The sequence below is a fragment of the Carcharodon carcharias genome, chromosome 7, assembly GCF_017639515.1.
Source record: "Carcharodon carcharias isolate sCarCar2 chromosome 7, sCarCar2.pri, whole genome shotgun sequence".
In the NCBI taxonomy this organism is placed as follows: Eukaryota; Metazoa; Chordata; class Chondrichthyes; order Lamniformes; family Lamnidae; genus Carcharodon; species Carcharodon carcharias.
The window spans coordinates 167,162,155-167,179,052 of NC_054473.1; the positions used below are offsets into that span (position 1 = coordinate 167,162,155).

General features: G+C 42.2%; 1 protein-coding gene and 1 long non-coding RNA gene across 2 annotated transcripts in view; one reads left to right on the top strand and one right to left on the bottom strand.

Annotated features, from left to right (window-relative positions):
• Positions 1-2,321: 2,321 nt before the first annotated feature.
• LOC121279742 lies at positions 2,322-16,100 on the bottom strand. Its single transcript, XR_005943485.1, has 2 exons — positions 15,524-16,100; positions 2,322-3,020 (listed from the first exon to the last, which is right to left on the bottom strand). It is a non-coding gene; the product is annotated as an uncharacterized LOC121279742 (long non-coding RNA).
• Positions 14,256-16,898, top strand: part of cdh13 (cadherin 13, H-cadherin (heart)) — a 1,064,070-nt gene continuing 1,061,427 nt past the window's right edge. Inside the window, exon 1 of the mRNA XM_041191002.1 lies at positions 14,256-14,367. Coding sequence (XP_041046936.1) covers positions 14,323-14,367 — 45 coding nt within the window. The 5' untranslated portion in view covers positions 14,256-14,322. The remainder of the gene's footprint in view (positions 14,368-16,898) is intronic.

A 16,898-nucleotide genomic window follows, 5' to 3' on the forward strand; every position in this document is an offset into this window, starting at 1 on the left:
TATTACCCTATTATGTTTACACTTTTGAAATTTGCCTACATATCTGATCCTTTATTTCTCTCTGACTGTTTGGGAGCCTATAGTACACTCCCAGCAATGTGATTGCTCCTTTTTTGTTTTTAAGTTCTACCCATATGGTTTCATTTGAGGAGCGTTCTAAGAAGTCATCCCTCCTTATTGCAGTAATTGATTCCTTGATCAATATTGCGATACCCCCTCCTCTTTTACTTCCTTCTTTGTTTCGCCTGAAGACCCTATATCCTGGAATGTTGAGTTGCCAATCCTGCCCCCCTCTCAACCATGTCTCTGTGACAGCAATGGCATAATATTTCCATGTGTTAATTTGTGCCCTCAACTCATCAGCCTTATTCATCAGACTCCTTGCATTAAAATAAATACCATCCAACCTTGCCAAACTCCCTTGTGCCTTAACTGGCCTATAATTTCCATGCCTTCTAGTCGCACTTGCTCTCTCTTCTAATTTTGGGCTGTGCATCTCTCCCCTGCTGAACTTCCTCTCAGGATCCCATCCCCCTCCCAAGTTAGTTTAAACCCTCCCAACAGCACTAGCAAACCTCCCTGCAAGGATGTTGGTCCCATTCCAGTTCAGGTGCAACCTGTCTGCCTTGTACAGGTCCCACCACCCCCAGAAACGGTCCCAATGTCCAAAGAATCTAAAGCCCTCCCTCCTGGACCATCTCTCCAGCCATGCATTAATCTGGACTAACTTCCTATTTCTATACTCACTAGCATGTAGCACTAGAAGTAATCCATGGATTACTACCTTTGAGGTCCTGTTTTTTAATCTGCTTCCTAGCTCCCTAATTTCTGCTTGCAGGATCTCATCCCTCTTTCTACCTATGTAGTTGGTACCAATACTTACCATGATCTTTGTCTGTTTTCCCTCCGCCTATAGAATGCCCTGCAACCATTCAGTGACATCCTTAACCCTGGCACCAGGGAGGCAACATACCATCCTGGGTCATGTCTACAGCCACAGAAATGCCTGTCTGTACCCCTTACTATCGAGTCTCCCACCACTATTGCTCTTGCCCCTCTTTTTCCCCTCCCCTCTGTGCAGCTGAGCCACTCACAGTGCCATGAGCGTGGCTGCACTCCCCAGAGCAACCGTTATTCTCACCTTTTTCCAACACAGAAAAACGGTTCTCGAGCGAGATGCACCCTGGGGATTTCCTGACTACCTGCCTGACACCTTTCTTCTGACTGATGGTCACCCATTCCCTCTCTGTCTGCACTTCTGTAAGCTGTGGGGTGACCACGTCTAAAAACGTGCTATTCATGAAACTCAGCCACGCGGATACACCTCAGTGCCTCTAGCTGCTGCTCAAGCTTCAAAACTCAGAGCTTAAGTAGCTGCAGCTGGTGGCACTTCCTGCACATGTGGTCGGTCAGAACTCAAGAAGCGTCTAGGACTTCCCACATGTTGCAGGTAGTACATAACACAGGACTGAGCTACCCTGCCATGCCTCTAGTTTGAAAAAAAAACACTCACTTTAAGTTAAATACAGTAAAAAATGTTAAATTATTTATGTACTTTAAATAAAAACTAGAACTCTTACCTTTCTGTAGCTTTAATCTATTTTAAACTGGAGAAAAACACTTACCCTCTACTTACCAATCAGCTTTCACCTTTGTGCTGATGTCACTTTTTGAAGCTTCCCTGCACTCATGCTGGTTCTGGTCTCTCCGCCGCTGTCTTGTGATGTCACTCTTGTTATTATCAACAAGAATTGACTGCAGGACACTCTTCTCAGACTGCTTCACCGTGATGCTGACTGCAGGACACTCTTCCCAGACTCATTGTGGGGGTGGGGGGGGGGGGGGGTGGAATAATTATCAACCAGTTGAACCTCGGCATAACCAATCCTTCCATGGCCAACAAGCCCTGGAGTAGTGCTTGAACCTGGAGCTTCTGCCTCAGAGGCAGGGGCACTATCTACTGAGACTCAAAATAACAGAGAAATTCTTTTTGTTTGAGCCATAGTGGAATTCTCCTTCCATCACAAATCTGTCTTCTGCTTCTCAAGCTTTTACTATATAATTTGAAGAAGGCTCCAAGAATGTTAGATATTGGATTAGATTTCATAATCAGTGGCAAAGAAACAGCGCTGACCACTGCCCTCTAAGAAAGCTGCCACAAAGATCCAGCAGTCTTTGCAGTGTGAATTTCCCCTTTCCTGACATTACTTTGAATCTGGTGCAATGTCAACAGGATCTCTAGGCAGCAGTGACATCATCAAACAGGGTAAGCAACCAATCACATTGAAGTATTCACAGAGGCAGAAAATCAGAAAGTAAAAAACATTGAATTCCTTCATTTTTAGTTTGAAATTTTCCGGTACCAAAATAAATGGTTGGAACATACACATGGGTTATGGTAGAAGCTAAAACATAATAAGGTTAAAGAATATTATATTAAAAATATTTTGAAATTTTTATCACGATGAAGAAACTTAATATTCAACAAATATAAAATTACTTGTTCAGGAGCAATGAGTTTCTCAAGCAGTCATTGTGAACTTAGTACACTGTTAAAAATCCAGTTGTAACTCAATGAACAAGGTGTAACCTTTTCAAGGATTTTTACAACAAAACTAATTGTATAAAAGTGGAAGTTCTCATCAGGTCAATGATTTCTAATTGACTGCATTCTGGGAGTGACCTCAACAGCACACCCCCTAGAGAAACAAAGAATCATTTACAGCAACTTCTGGGTTTCTGTTTTGAACCGCATTTGTGCAGATTCAAGAAATCGCTGTCAGTTTCAGAGGAGCAATGACAGTGAATGCTGACAGTGTTGTCATGATTACTGTTGCAAAATCCAAGCCATTGTTTTTTCCCATTGTTGAACGCCTCAGTGGGGAATGTGATCTATGTGTTGCTTGTGCTCAATGGCCATTGATGAGTCCCCCAACTTAAAAATTCACCGTTTCCCTCTGTTCCATGATTGTCGTCCTCCAAGATGTTTATAGCCTGAGGTGTCGATGACGGTAACTGAGCTGTGGATATATGAAGAAGCAGTTAATGGTTTCAGACTAAAGCGACATTGAAAATGCAAGCAGTGGAGAGCCACATAATGTATGCAGTTCAAGTGTGGTCACACAAGACTTCATTCTGGTGAATTAATGACTTTACAAACTAATATTAGCAAGTTAATTAAGGTAGATGCTATGAACAATGCTTTCAGACTACTCCTACAATGTAGGGAGATTGAGAGTAGTGATTTTTAAACTACTACCAGACTGTTTAGAATAAGCAAACTTAATATTTTTGTTATGGAGAAAGGGGTTATGTTTATCATTCATGTATTCAGACCAACTGCTTGTTTTGCTATCTTAAAGCTTCATCTTTTTATAATGAGTAATAAAAAAAACCAAATTGAACATTTGAAATTATTCATTTACCATGAATTTTCAGTTATGGGTGATGTTATGAGATGTCAGATATCATTGCCCAGGTCTGTTTTGCCTTTTCCATGTTGAATTATAATCAGCATAGCTTGAGGAATGCATGTTTGGAATTGATGAATTACTTCACCAAATTGAAGCATTCCTCTGTAAACTTGTGACATCTTTTCTCTATCCTTTACTGCCTCAAATGTGCAACGTCAGGTTAATCAGAATACACTTATTACCTCAAAGAGATGGTAGGTTTAAATAATACCAGATAATGTCTAATTGGATATCCAATCTTAAGATGGCAGTGACTTAATATGCAGGGCTGTTGGAATTTGCAATGTTCCTACTCAGGCAGCAACTGAATGTGTTTGCTACCCCAGAACAATATAAAATGCCTAAAGCTTGGTAGTCCAAAAAGCAGCCCGTTAATTACAAAGATTTTTCTTTCTAGACATTTGAAATAGATTTGAGCAATCATGCATGGTGAGAATGAATTAAGGTGTCTGAAATTATTCTCCAAATAAAGAGAATGTTAAAATGTGAATGCATATTCAAAACAAAATTACTCAATTATAGGACATGTTTGAATAAAGATCATATTGGGAATTTGAGAATGAATTTATAAATGTAACTGCCTCAAATTAAAACATTTTCATTTAGCCAAGCATTTCATTTGATTGACTCTGGACCAACTAAGATTACGATTATATTAGAAATAGCAGAGTCTGGATGAACATCGGGCATATAGATTGAAGTTAAACTTGCACAGTACTGATACCATTTTTGTCTAATTGGACTTCCCATATATGCAGATATTGAAAGTAGGTATGATAATACAGATACTGAAAGCTCTAAGAGTAGTCTAAGATAAGTGTTAAAAGAAAAAATCAAGCACTTGGAACAGATCAATGGAGACACAGGGAGGGGGTAATAGAGAAATATTTCCATTGACATAAAAATTAGGATATACTTGAATGGATGTATTAAGATGGACACTGGCAACTATTCTATATTTAATTTATGACTTTTGTTCCAAGGCTGCGATAACACAGTGGATTCCTAATTAGATCCAGAAAATGCTGATTTACCTCAATTAACAATCTTACAACTTTTTGGTTGCAACAGTACATCATAATTTTTGTGCCAATAGGAATATTTCTCCATTTAGTCTTTCCTTGTATCTCTGTTACTCTGTTCCTTATGACTATGCTTGATGCTTTCTTTATTACTCCAGCAACTGTCCCCCTTTGTGTCCTTTTTCTTCAACGACCTCCAATTGCTGCATATTCTTCCAATAATTTTTCCTAACTTTTTTCCTTCTGAAGACCTGAACATGTATATCCCATCATATGTCTGCCATAGTACAACGCCCTTCTACCTTCAGCACCATCACACAATGGTGGCTGGCATACCTCGCCTCAGCTTGGTGGGATTGCTTTTGCTTGGTCTTTATTTAGTTATGGAATGCTTGGCTTCATTACAAAACTTCTGGAATAAAGAAAGACTTGGCCAGAATCTTGCGTCGATCGGGTGGGCGCACACCTGACCAGAATGCAAATGAAACTGCGCGAAATGATGATGGGCATCGCGCATGTGAGCAACTTTGAGGTCGGTGGATGTGCATGGCCATTGAGATGTGATGTCGCATGGGCAAATCAGGCAGGCGGGCAGTCCATTTTTAAGGACACCTCATCCAAGGGTGGGAGGAAATGCCCAGGGTGAAATATAATAAAAAACATCTCGGGACTGATGTTTTTTTGAGTTCTGCTGTCAGGTGCTTGGATGTGTTGCATAGACAAAGTTTGGTGCAGTTTTTTGTCATTTAATCTGTCCAGGTTTGCAGCTGCCTGAGGCAGCTCTGCAGCAGCTGTCTGCCTTCAGGGAGCACACTAGAAGTGCCCTCCCACACCCTCACTTTGGGAACACCTGCCCTCTTCCTGCACACACCCCCTCTCCCCCTGGCAGCGCTGAGGCTTTCTCAGCACGTGTTTCATAGTGGCTGGCTGACTGGCCAGCAAATGTGAAATTGCTTTCGGGGCCAATCACAGGCGGAAGCACATTTCACATCTGCTTCCGGGCCCGCTGACTTGGCGCGCATGCCAAATGTGAAATTTAGGCCTTGCATTTATATAGTGTCTTTCATGATCCCAGGACATCCCCAAGTGCTTTTCTGTCAGGTAGGTTCTTATAAACATAATCACTGTTGTAATGTCAGCACTACAAACTCCCACAAACATTAATGTGCAAATGACAGATAATCTGCTTTTAGGGACATCGATTGAGGGATAAATATTGGCTAGAACACCAGAGGAATTGTCCACTGCACTTCTTTGAAATGTGCCATGAAATCTTTTACATTCGCCTGAGATAACAGACAGAATTTTGGTTTGACACCTCATCTAAAAGATGGCACTTTCAACAATGCAGCTTGAACCCACAATTTTCTGACTCTGAGGCTAGTGTGCTAGGGGTGAGCTGTGACTGACACAGGATATAAATGAAAGAAGTACTCCTGCAATTATACAGAGTGCTGGTCAGAACTAATTTCCGGTATTGGGCTTAGTTTTGGATTCCCAATCTTGGGAAAAATATCCTGATTTGGAAAGAGTCCAATAATTTATAGGATGCAGGGATTACAAATTGTGTAAATTAGGGTTTTATTCCCCCAAGATGAAATTTAAATTAAAATTGATCTGACCAGGGTGTTTAACATAACTGAAAAGGCAGGTCTTTAAAATAATGAAGAGAGTTGACGAGCAGACGGAAAAAGATTCTTTCCCTAGTAGGGAAAACCAGAAAATAATCATAAGATTAGACTGAACTGGTTAAAATTGAATCCATGAAACAGGTCTTTGCACAAATAGTTTGAGGATATGGATGCATTGCTTCCAAAGGCCATAATGGAGAATCAATTGACAAGCTTAAAGTAAGTAAGGGAGATGGAGAAAGTGTGAGGAGTTAGGATAATCTTCTTATTGCTCTGTCTGGGAGTTGTCAGCTGATCCTGTCCATTTTGCCTGATTTAATTTCAGACCTCATCTATAGGTTTTCGATCCATTTTCTTGTTTCTTCATTAGTTTAGCTCCAACTATCTTAAGTATTCATATGATCTTTGTTTCTCTAATATCTATAACTGCTTTAATGCTTAGATCCATTGTTTGACATAAATATCATCTTAGTCATCTAACGGTCCCTTGTTTTTCTTTTGAGCGGATTACAGGTTTTGATGAAGGATCTACACTATCATGTTATTTGTTCTCTTCTTTATCTTTCATTTACTTCTGTTCTTGTGAAGACCAGTATGCCTGAAACAGCAACTTATCTATGCTCCCCACAGATGCTGAGGGATGTGTATACTTCCAGCATTTTCTGTTTTTATTTTTGCCTCCTCATTGAAGTTATCACTCTTCAAATGAAGCAGCATTTCACTTGTACTTCCCTCAATTTAGTCTACTGCATTCATTGCTCCCAATGCGGTTTCCTCTACATTGGAGAGACCAAATGCAGACTGGGTGACCGCTTTGCAGAACACCTTCGGTCTGTCCACAAGCATTACCCAGACCTCCCTGTCGCTTGCTATTTCAACACTCTACCCTGCTCTCACCACTCCACATGCCCATCCTTGGCCTGCTACATTGTTTCAGTGACTCGGCACTTTACAGTCTTCCGGACTGAATATTGAGTTCAACAATTTTAGATCATGAACTCTCTCCTCCATCCCCACCCCCTTTCCAATGCCCCTTTTTTCCCCCAATAATTTATATAGATTTTTCTTTTCCCACCTATTTCCATTATTTTTAAATGTATTACCATCCTTTGTTTTATCTCTACCTTTTAGCCTACTTCGATCCCATCCCTTCACTACCACCCCACCTCCCCCCCAAACTAGGGCTATCTGTACCTTTCTTGTCCCGCTTTCTACCCTTGATTAGCACATTCCTTAGATAATATCATCACCTTCAACACCTTTGTCCTCTTGTCTATGACATCTTTTGGCAATCTCCACCTATCACTGGCCCTCTATCCAGCTCTACCTGTCCCACCCCCTCCCCCACTTAAACCAGCTTATATTTCACCTCTTTTCTATTTTTCCTTAGTTCTGTTCGAGAATCATATGGTCCCGAACCATTAACTGTGTTCCTCTCCGTAGGTGCTGCGTAGATGCTGAGTTTTTCCAGGTATTTTTATTTTTTATCATTCTTCCTGTTGGCTTTTGGTTGGATTGTAACTAGACTACTGGCAGGAGTTTAGGATCCCTGATCTTGTGTGTGTCATCTTGCTTCATTTGATAGCACTCTGCCACTTGTAGTTTCAAGCATACAAAGATAGAGTAACATAGGGGCTTGTAGGGTCCGTGTCCAGGACAAGTATGAAGCACCCACCAGGTTGTGGGTTAGTTTAAGTGCAATACCATGATATGAATTGTTTTTTATTAATGCAGTATGCAAATATTTTTCTGTCCTATTTCTTCATGCGTTTTACTACATATTTGTTTGGAGAAAAGATGTGGATTTATGTGGCACCTTTCATGACCTCAAAAAGTTGCAAATAAACTCCCAACCAATTAAATAGTTTTGAAAAGCAGTCACTGTTGTAATGTAGTGAATGTGGCAGCCAATATGTGCATAGCAAAGTCCCACAAATTGCAATGCGATAATGGAGAGATAATCTGTTTTAAAATGTTGATTGATGGATAAATATTAGCCAGAATACTGGGGAACTCCCCTACTCTTTTTCAAAATAGTGCCTTAGGATCTTGTATATCCACCTGAGATGACAGAAAGGGACTTGTTCTAACATCTCATCCAAAAAACTGCAACTGCGACCTTGCAGCACTCCTGTAGCACTGCACTGAAATGTCAGCATAGATTTTGTACTCCAGTCTCTGGGGTGAGATTTGAATCCACAACTTGCTGGTTTAGAGGTGAATATGCTACCAACTAAGGCAAAGCTGAATCAGTCAAATAGATCAGAGGGAGTTGTGATGGCAAGAGGACTGTGGAGGGGCTCTGGATGTTCTAGATTGCTAGGTCCCCAATAATTCTTAATTTCGTTAAGAGACAGATTAGGGCTTGGGTGCATAATCTAACTGACTGTTGTGTGGTGCTAAGGGAATGTTCTACTCTTTGGATGTGATATTAAATTTGAGAAACTGTCTTCCTATTTATGTGGTTTTGGTTGCAACAAAGATCCAATGCACCACTGGAAGAAGAGTAGGGTGTTTTTCTAATGTCCTAACATTTCAACGTCAACCTCTTCTTAGATAAAGACCTTATTTGCTGTGCAGAAACTATGTGGTACCTTTTCCTAACTAACAACAGGCACTTCAAAGTAATCAGCTATGTGTAAAGCTTTTAAATGTTTCTAATTCACTTAAGGCAAGACCATATAAATGCAAGTCTCCTTATACTGCATATAGATGGAGCATTTGGTCCTTAGAGCACAATTCAACTTTATAATATATTTTCTGAGGACTATAATGTACACACATGTAGCCTATGCCTTTCTGATCTGTAACATTAAAAGTTGGGTGAAGGTAAAATCCTGGAGTTTCCTCAACATTTGTGCTCAGAGAGCTGCATCATCTAGTTGCCAACTAATTACATGTTTTAATAGATCATGGAATTTTCAGGCCTAAGTTACACATGTATCTACAACGAGCTACGTCTCCTTGATACTTTATGGATGCCCTTGAAGCCTTCTGCTCAAATGAATCTAAACCCACAAAACTGGCCATGGTCCAAATATCAAATGTGTGCCTCCTCCAATTGCACTTGTTTGGGGATCTTTTGCAGCCAATTTATGGTATGGTAGGAAGCAGAAGTAATTTTTTCTGGTGTTTCATTGCAGTTTTTAAAAAAAAAACATTTATCCTCTCAGAGGCCTGTTGTGAACTGCCTGTTTCTTGAATGCATTTTCATGCCATCAGTAACACACTCTGCCTGGTGTGCAGAAACAATAGTTAAAGTAGCTGAAACTTAAATTGCCTGCTCTCAAGTATATGCAGTGAGTCTGGCTTTGTTTGACTTTCAGTTGTTTCTGCTGATTTCCACCTATTTTAAGTTCAGATCCAATCCAACTGAGATTGGGCAGATTCTTGGGCATAGCAGGCATAACTTGACATTGGCAAAATGGGCACTGGGGGCAATTTTGAGACTAGCTTTTGGACTGTACCCAAAAGGAAACTCCAGGTGCAATAATATTTTTCATTACATGCTTTCTGGCATCACCCTGGAAAATTGTGTAAGTACTGTGAAATATTTTTAGTAAATAAGGCTTTTCACCATTGTCAAGTTCAGCAGTATAATAGCCAGACCTCCAAATTGTTTAAAAAAACAGAATGCGGACAGCTCTGATAGAATTGCCCCTCTCTCTCGCTCTCTCTCACTGGCTTTTCAGACTGCAGTCAGCCTCTGGAACATAATGCCTGCAGGTGTATGGGCTGCTGACTAGCCGTATGCTATCAAGAGGGAGCTGGATCAGTTCTTGATTGGGACACAGATCAAATCATATAGAAGGTAAATTTAACCTTTATAGATCACACTTAGACCTTGCGGTCTCACCTGGTTCCATATCACCTAATTGTAGCCAGGGTCTCACTTGAAATGGCTTCCCTTCCTGCTCCACACTGTTATCTCTGCTGTGCCCCAAGAACCTGTACTTCCTATTACTCATCTATATACTGCCCTTCGGTGACATCATCCGAATGTACAGCATTAAATTTTCATGTGTCTGCTGATGACACCCAGCTCTCCATCGCCACCACTTCTCTTAACACCTGCAATGTTGCTAAATTATCAGACTGCTTACCTGACATCAGTATTGAATGAGCAGGACTTGTTTTTCATTCATTCACAGGATGTGGGCTTTGCTGGCTGGGCCGACATTTATTGTCCACCTCTAGTTGCCCCTAAGAAGATGGTGGTGAGCTGCCTTCCCGAACCATTGCAGTCCATGTGGTGTAGGTACACCCACAGTGCTGTTAGGAAGGGAGTTCCAGGATTTTGACCCAGTGAGAGTGAAGGAACAGCGATATATTTTCAAGTTAGGATGGTGAGTGACTTGGAGGGGAACTTGCAGGTGGTAATGTTCCCATCTATCTGCTGCCCTTGTCCTTCTAGATGGCAGTGGTCGTGGGTTTGGAAGGTGCTGTCTAAGGAGCCTTGGTGAATTCCTGCAGTGCACCTTGTAGATGGTGCACACTGCTGCTATTGTGTTGGTGGTGGAGGGAGTGAATGTCTGTGGATGTAGTGCCCTGGACATTTCCTCCATTTAAATAGGGGGAAGACTGAAGCCATTGTTATTGGTCCTCACTCCAAACTCTGTTCCCTACTACTCACTCCATCCTTCTCTCTGGAAACTGCCTGGGACGAAACTAGTCTGTTTGCAATCTTACTGTCATATTTGGCCCAGAGTTGAGCTTCCAACCATTTCACATCAACACTAAGACTACTTATTTCTATCTCATTAACATCCTTTTGCCACCTCAGCTCATCTGTTGCTGAACCCCTCATTTGTGCCTTTGTTACTTCTGGATTTGACTATTCCAATCCATCCCTGGCCTGTCTCCCACATTCTACCTTCGTAAACTTAAAGTCATCCAAAATTCTACTGCTTAAGTCCTATCTTGTACCAAGTCCCATTCAATTGTCACCCAGTGCTCGCTGCCCTATATTGGCTCTAGGTCAAGCAATGTCTTGATTTTAAAATAATCCTGCTTGTTTTCAAATCTCTCCATGGTCTCACTCCTCACTACCTCTGAAATCTCTTCCAGTTCCACAACCTTATGAGATATCTTCACTCATTTAATTCTGGCCTTTTGAGAACTCCTGATTCTGATCCCTCTGTCTTTGGCTGTGTCTTCAGTTGCCTCAACCATAAGCCCTGGAATTCCTTCTCTCCACCTTGCTTTCATCCTTTAGGATATTCCTTAAAACCTACCTTTTTGATCGAGTTTTGAATGACCCCACCCCCCCACACCTAACCTCTCCTTATGGGCTCGGTGTCATGTTTTGTTTTATATTGTTCTTGTGAAATGTTTTGGGACATTTTATTACATTAAGGGTGCTTTATAATTAGAATAACAACAACTTGCAGTCCCTTTAATTGAATGAAACATCCCAAGGTTGATTCACAGGAATATTATAAAATGATGTATGACACCAAGCTACAAAGGAGACATTGGGTCAGACGGCCAAGCACTTGGTCAAAGAGGTCAGTTTTAAGTGTCCTAAAGGAGAAATGTGAGGTAAAGAGATGGAGAGGTATAATAAGGGATTTCCAGAGCTTGGGGCCCAGGCATCTGAAGGCACAACCACCAATGGCGGAACAATTATCACAGAATCTCTCAGTGCAGAAGAGGCCCTTCAGCCCATTGAGTCTGTACCGACACGTGAGAAACACCTGACCTACCTACCTAATCCCATTTACCAGCACTTGGCCCATAGCCTTAAATGTTATGATGTGCTCATCCAGGTACTGTTTAAAGGATGTGAGGCAACCTGCCTCCACCCCCCTCCTTGGCAGCGCATTCCAGACTGTCACCACCCTCTGGGTAACAAAGTTTTTCCTCACATCCCCCCTAAATCTCCTGCCCCTCACCTTGAACTTGTGCCCCCTCATGAATGATCCTTCAACTAAGGGAAACAGCTGCTCCCTATCCACCCTGTCCATGCCCCTCATAATCTTGTACACCTCGATCAGGTCGCCTCTGTCTTCTCTGCTCCAACGAAAACAACCCAAGTCTATCCAACCTCTTTTCATAACTTAAATGTTTTATCTCAGGCAACATCCTGGTGAATCTCCTCTGCACCCCCTCCATTGCAATCACATCCTTCATATAATGTGGCGAACAGGACTGTACACAGTACTCCAGTTTGGCCTCATCAAGTTTCTATACAACTCCAACATGACCTCCTTACTTTTGTAACCTATGCCTTGACTGATAAAGGCAAGTGTCCCATAAGCCTTTTTCACCACCCCACTAACATGTCCCTCCGCCTTCAGAGATCTATGGACACACATGCCAAGGTCCCTTTGTTCCTCATAACTTCCTAGTGCCATTCTGTTCATTGAATACTTCCTTGTCAAATTACTCCTTCCAAAGTGTATCACCTCACACTTTTCAGGGTTAAATTCCATCTGCCACTTATCTGCCCATTTGACCATCCTGTCTATATCTTCCTGTAGCCCAAGGCACTCAACCTCACTGTTAACCACCCGGCCAATCTTTGTGTCATCCACAAACTTACTAATCCTCCTTCCCCCGCCCCCCGCCCCCCCCCCCCCCCCCTCCCCCCACCACCCCCACATAGTCATCTATGTCGTTTATATAAATGACGAATAATAGGGAACCCAGCACAGATCCCTGTGGTACGCCACTGGACACTGTCTTCCGGTCATTAAAGCATCCTTCTGTCATCACCCTCTGTCTCCTACAACTAAGCCAATTTTGAATCCACCTTATCAAATTACCCTGTATCCCATGTGCATTTGCCTTCTTTAAAAGTCTCCCATGCGGGACCCTGTCAAAGGTTTTGCTGAAATCCATATAAACTACATCAACTGCACTACCCTCATCTACACACCTGGTCACCTCCTCAAAAAATTCAATCAAATTTGTTAGGCATGACCTCCCTCTGACAAAGCCATGCTGACTATCCCTGATCAAACCTTGCCTCTTCAAGTGACGATAGATTCTCTCCTTCAGAATTTTCTCTAATAGTTTCCCTACTACTGACGTGAGACTCACTGGCCCGTAGTTCCCTGGCTTATCTCTACAACCCTTCTTAAATAGTGGAACCACATTAGCTGTTCTTCAGTCCCCTGGCACCTCCCCCGTGGCCAGAGAGGAATTCAAAATTTGGGTCAGAGTCCCTGCGATCTCCTCCCTTGCCTCCCTCAGCAGCCTGGGATAAGACTTTTAAGCCTGCCAACACCTCCAATACCTTGTCACCCCCTGGATCAATTTGCTCAAGAACCTTGCAGTCTCTCTCCTCAAGTTCGATACCTTCATCCTCATTCTCTTGGGTGAAGATGGATGTGAAGTATTTGTTCAACACTTTAGCAATGTCCTCTGGTTCCACCCATAGATTGCCCTCTTGGTCCCTACTCTTTCCATGGTTATCCTCTTCCCATTGATATACTTGTAGAATATCTTGGGATTTTCCCTACTTTTACCAACCAGAGCTTTCTCATATCCCCTCTTTGCTCTCTTATGATTGGGAATGCACAAGATGGCCAGAGTTAGAGGACCATAAGTTGACCTCCTGGATTGCTTTTGATAGCCTGAGGGGGCTGGAGAGGAATTTTTCAAAGCATTTTCCCCCTAAATATTTTTTTCATGCCTCTCCCAGGAGATTACATGGCGGGTTGGGAGGTCGGACTCAGTCATGATGCTCCAATTATTGTATGGGGCAGGCTTGATGGGCAGCAGGTCTTTTCCTGCTAGTTAATCTCCTGTGCCATTCTGGTGACTTGAAATGACAGTATATTGTAGCAATGAAGATCATCTTGGTGGAGGTCGATTAACAGCACCACAGTTCTACACGATCAGAAGAGAAAACAGCCGGTAGCCGGCTAGCTATACTAAACGTTACCCCACTTCAGTCTGGACATCGCATTTCACAGTAAACGCTCGAGGTGGTAACCGCATTTCTTCAGCTGCAAGTGTGTTTCTATATTTCCCCCCTAAATGCTTATAGTGGTGCTTTTGTACGGGATCCTCTGTAAAGCTATTGGTTGGAGTCTCAAGTAGCCGCCCAGCGTTTTACTGATGATGCTGCAGATCTATTTGAGAAGTTGGCTGGGTTTCAAGCCAGCCTCAAGCTCGGCTCTATATAAAAATATGCACTGTGCTAGCCAGCGCATGAATGAAACCTGCAGGACCTTATAGTCGGCAGACATGGAGCACAAAACTCAACTAACGCTGGCTTTCTTTCTTGTTCAGGTAAGAAAGGACTATTCTAATACTTTTCAGTTCGTGCCATACCTATTTTTAAAAAAAACTCAATCAGAGGAAAGATAGAAATTAAAACCGCGAGACGGAATACCCAAGACTAAACAATGCAGTGCAACTGGACTTGATTTTGACAGCCAGTTTTAATCTACACGGCTGAAGCCGCTTTCTCTGTCATTTATATATCTGTAAGAATTCAGCGACAGTTTCCCGGGGAACCCACTAATGTTTAACCTGGATATTCCTTGAAGCTTTTTTTTTGCTACAGGAAAGGGGAGGGGGGTGGTGGTGGTAGATAAGTTAAATTACACTTCAGATTTCAACTTCATTGCATTAGAATATTTAACTCCCAAATTTCTAATAAACTGATTAAAAATGTTTTTGTTTAAAGTTTGGTTCCTTTTGCCTATAAAATTCCCCGTGGATGAAATCATAGCACTGGGAAAGTGTAACGGATCCACTTGGACATGAACTGCTGCTGCTGTCAGTCAAAGCGAGTAACACTGGAATGTTTTCGGATTCGCATTTAAAAAGGCGGCGGGGGGGGGGGGGAGAGAGAGAGAGAGAGAGAGACAGGGGTGGGGCGAAATCAAATGGTAGGATAAACTTCATATACGATTACAAATGCGTGTTTCTGCTCAGTTGTGTTCTGGTAACTAAACTGGGGCTGTGTTAACCTGGCGATCAAGGGGTTAACCAGTGAGCGGTTGAAAAAAAAACAGCTTACTCTTTTAATAATCTGAATGTGGGCACAAATATGTAGTCGTGTGTTTAAAATCGAGGATCTGGCAGATTGTACACGGATAGCACGGCCTTAAGCTTCAGTGTTTAACTGAATGCGTGACTTCTGCTAAATAAAGAGCACGACTCCCATCCCATTTATACCTGCACCTGTGTTATCGGCTGGCAGTGTACTTATGTCTTTTGTTTTAAATCGATGACCTCTCCCCACTCTCCATCACTCCCTTAATTTCATCAATTCAGCCACATACGCAACACCACAGCACAGAGCACTCACTTTCAGGAATCCCTGGGGACATATTTAGACAAACTGGAGCGCCTGATCAACAATTGCCTGTTCAAACCGACGTTTAAACAACTTATTCATTTCCAGCGGAGGCGTTTTTACCTTTAATAGAATACCTACTGTGTTATATTGGTCACCAAATAGAGGGTCCAATTGACAAAATTCTCACCCTCCTTATCTTCCTTTTTTTTCCTCTGCAAATCGAGGCGACCAGAATTTCCGAGAACACTCGCGCATGTATTTTTTTTTTGCAGAAACATTTTGGGCTTCCCGGAGTTCTGCTTTGCGCTTTACTGTGACGGTGTCTACCCTTCACCTGGGTGTGTCAGGCATTGGCAGCAAGGTTTAGGTGGGGTTCTGTTCCTTCGATCCGATAGCAGTATGTGTCACGGACAACTTCGTGACCCAAGCGGAGTCAGTCCCCTTCCACAAATACTCCTAACTGCACGTTCAGTTGGGTCCCGTCTTTCGAGCTTGATGGAGCCAAATGCAGGATATCAAGCCTGTGGGGGTTAGACCTTCATTTCTTCCTTCGTGTGAACTTGGATCACATACTTCATCTCAGAGAATGAAAGCAAGTTTATTCAGTCTCACGATTCTCCAGTCCCTTCGCATCCTCCTTCCATTGTGGGAAGGAATGAGACTTCAATGCAAAATATGTTTGCCACCTATGCGGCGCGCAGAAATATTCCTAAAAAAGAAACATTCGGAGCTGTGAAATGATCCATTTGGACAGTCCGAAACTTGGTTTAAAAATACAGTTCTATTTGCTGTCAGAAGGTGGCGCAGCAGGTTATTTTGGGAATCTTTTGCTAACTAGTGCATTGGTTCACATTCGGGTCACAGTCCTAATCAGGCACTTCAGGGAAACAGGGGATGTTGTCCTTCTATAATAAAATATTCCCTTGGTGGGCAGTTACGGTAGAAGTAAAAATAATTAAGGATCATGCTACGTATTAAACTGATCTAAAATACCTTTTGAAATCACGCCCTCCTTTGTCAAAAAGTTGTTTCTTATGTGCAAAGCTTTGAATTATTCACTTTAGATGTTCGAGTGTGTTTGGAATATAACAGATTTTAGAGAGACTATGAATTATCTGTTCGGAATTGGGTAGAATTAAGGCAAATGGTTTGAAAACCATGGAATCTCTGCAGTGGGGGAAGAGGCCTTTCGGCCCATTGAGTCTGCACTGGCTCTCAGAAAGATCATTCTACCTCGTCCCACTCCCCTGCCTTATCCCCGTAACTTTGCACATTCTTTTGAGGTAATAATCCAATTCTCATTTGAATACCTCGATTGAACCTGTCCCCATTGCCCTTTCAGGAAGTTCATTCCAGATTCCCACCACACTCTGGTGAAAAAATATTTCCTCACATCACTTTTATTCCTTTTGCCAATTATTTTGAATCTGTGCCCTCTAGTTCTTGATGGTCCCTTGAGTGGGAACAGTTTCTCACTATTTACCTTGTCCAGACCTCTCAGGATCTTGAATAT